The sequence below is a fragment of the Hyla sarda genome, chromosome 7 (genome assembly GCF_029499605.1).
Source record: "Hyla sarda isolate aHylSar1 chromosome 7, aHylSar1.hap1, whole genome shotgun sequence".
NCBI lineage: Eukaryota > Metazoa > Chordata > Amphibia > Anura > Hylidae > Hyla > Hyla sarda.
Window position 1 is genome coordinate 49336038 of NC_079195.1, and position 3005 is coordinate 49339042.

Here is a 3005-nt window from a genome sequence, read left to right on the forward strand (position 1 = left end):
AACAGCTCAGGCAAGATGGCCGCCCACATAGTGTACAGGAAAAGAAAAAAAGGATAGGGGATAAGATGTCTGATCGCGGGGGTCCACCGTCTTCTCTCAGGAGCAGGAGATCGCTTTGGATAGGGGATAAGATGTCTAAAGCCGGAATACCCCTTTAACTTTAATGGGGCTCTTAACGGAATTCTTCAAAATTTAAAGACATGTCTTATAATTTAGTGAAATCCGAAATGCGGAAATTCCGCTGTGTGAACTTCTGCACTGAAATTTGCAGAGTTTTGCAGGCCGCTATTTTTGGGAGGAATTACGCTTGGAAATACCGCCTTGTGAACTTATTTCCAAAGCAAAAAAATTGAAGCCCCATTAAGGTCAATGTAATCGGTTGTGGAAAATCTGCAGCAGTTGTGACCTACCAGTATGATCGTAGCTTTAGGGCTTGTTTACTTGAGCGGATTTCCTTATAATTTTGCAGCGTGTTTACCGCTGCCAGTTTGAAAGGGGGCGGGCACTCCACCGACTGTCGGTGGAAACTTTTCAGCAGCGGAAATCCCGCCGCACACCCCCTTGATGTCAATAGTGTTTGCGGCATAAATCCGCTGCTGAAACTCTACTGCGGACAGGCTGCGGAGACCCCATCTCCTTTCGAACTCGCAGCACCTTTCCTGTTTGAAAGGAAATCCACTTGCGTGAACGAGCCCTTAAAAGGAGAACTCCAGCCAATATTAACTTATCCCCTATCCACAGGTTAAGGGGATAAGTAGCTGATCGTGGGGTCTGACCACTGAGATCCCCATGATCTCCGGACCCCCAGGACTCTAAGTGAGGAGTGCGTGTGGTAGACATTCATTTTGCTGAAGAGACCCAACTACAGCACCCGGGCATCATCAGAGCTCCCGTACCAATACCGGTAGATGACACTCACTCCTCACTGAGAGTCGCGGTTCCGTTCCAGAGATCGCAGGGGGTCCCAGCGGTCAGACCCCTGCACTCAGCTGCTTAGCCCCTATCCTGTGGATAGGGGTAAGTTCATTTTGGCTGGAGTTCTCCTTTAATCCTAATAGGGCATTGTACTAAATTGAGTGATTATAGAGTCCCACTCCTCTCCACCAGATTCTTACTCGCTCCACAAGGTACCATGTGACTAGCGCCGGTGCCGTACCCTTCCTACAGAGTCCGTTTACTGTACCAAAATGTATAATTGCAGCATGGTTATATCTCTATTTTCTCTTCCAGGTGCCACTTATTGTACCGTGCCACCGGGTGATCTGCAGCGACGGAAAACTTGGCAACTACAGCGGTGGCAAAAGAAACAATGTGAAACTCTGGCTTCTGGCACACGAGAAGCATGTGAACGAAATGTGAAACGTGTTCTTTAGTGCCTTCACCCAGAGCTGTACGGCAGCCAAAGCATATAACCCCGGCACAACGCTCTGTAAGCTTTCACGCCGCGCAAGTAGGAATTCAGGAAAAAAAAAAATTGTAAATATTTGAGTGGCATATAAATATAATACAGCATCCGATGCGAAATGTGTGGTGGCACTACTATATTAAAAAGGCTGGATGTGTCCTGGGGGACGCAGCTTGTGTGCTTTGTCTTGTTTTAACATTTTACAGCAGAATGAGTACAGCAGACCCGAGCCTGTTGGTCTTGTATTCTGTTTTCATCTCCACTTCTGTTTTGTTCTATTTTTAATGCCCATTAAAGCAAGGGAAATAAAAAAAAAGAGATGGGAGTGGTGTGGCAAATGCGAGGTTGAACTGCCCCGGTATAGGAAGGAAGCATCTGGCTCATAGAGGGGACAGCAGGCAGCGTCCTAGCCTTGCGTGCTACACATAACCCACACACACATACACCTCCCTATTCCTGCCCAGCCTTGTATTCATCCAGACGCAGATCTTGTCCCTCTGCCAACATCGGTGCCCAAGCATTCCCACCTAATCCTTTGATATATGTCGCTGCTGCCACACATACACAAAAATAGTATTTTTTCTTAGCATTTTTGCTTTGCTTTTTTTTTATAGGAAATGTCTATTGTAGTTTTGTTTATGTATCTTTCTTTTCTATCGTTTAGATCCTTGAGTAGATGTTGAAAGGATTTTGATGATTTTTTATTTTTTTTTCCTGACTTCCTTCATCATTTTGTTCTGTGTTTTCATGCCAGTAAAAATATATTCCAACCCAGAACTTGTTATCTGAATCCTAATAATAAAAAAAAGTTGTCTAAACACTGTGTCACTGCACTCTAACTAAACACTGCACTCTAATTTGTCAAGCAGAACAGAGGGATGTTAGGTGGTTTGTGTTGTCTCCTTTTTTTTATATTGATATATATTTTTTTTATTACATACCCACACATATACATTACAAATTATATATATATATATATATATATATATATATACACACATACATTAAATAAATATATACATGACCGTAGAAAAAAGGGAAAGGGAGGGTGGGGATGCCTTGCACGCTGCCAACAGCACCAGGTGGGTATATAAAGACCAGACTCCTCCCACAAATCAGGTTAATTTTATGAAGTTAACCTTTACTTGTGGTCAAGTCACATGTACCGTGAGTGGAGTGTACCACATGGGTGAATAATTCGGCCTGAGGTGTGCCTAGCCGGCCATGAAGGGTATCCTAAAGAAGGGGCAAAACACATCAGTTAGGTAATGCATGAATTAGTGGTTAAGCATCACCTACGTCATATGAACCTGTGGTGTCCCGGTACCGTATTGCACACCGTACCTTGTGTAGTGGTCCCCAAAGTCAGAGTTCCTACGTTCAGGTAGGGTCCCCCAGGTGGGACAGCCCCTAGTCGCCTCCTTCTATTCTAATTCTATAATGTTTATAAGTGTATATTTAATAATGTAAATATCTAGTATAAGGTATATTAGTGTACTTACCTTGTTAGCGTCGCAGGACCTTCGGTCATGTGACCATGTTAATTCCTCTATGGTATGTTGGAGGACCTTTGGAGGTCCTTGGGTCACATGTTACCCAT

At 44.0% G+C, this 3005-nt stretch overlaps 1 protein-coding gene across 3 annotated transcripts in view; it reads left to right on the forward strand.

Moving 5' to 3' along the window:
• Positions 1–1721, forward strand: part of MGMT (O-6-methylguanine-DNA methyltransferase) — a 453528-nt gene extending 451807 nt beyond the window's left edge. For all 3 annotated transcript variants that reach the window (XM_056529548.1, XM_056529549.1, XM_056529550.1), the window contains exon 6: positions 1231–1721. In XM_056529548.1, coding sequence (XP_056385523.1) covers positions 1231–1359 — 129 coding nt within the window. In that variant the 3' untranslated portion in view covers positions 1360–1721. The remainder of the gene's footprint in view (positions 1–1230) is intronic.
• The last annotated feature ends 1284 nt before the right edge of the window (positions 1722–3005 follow it).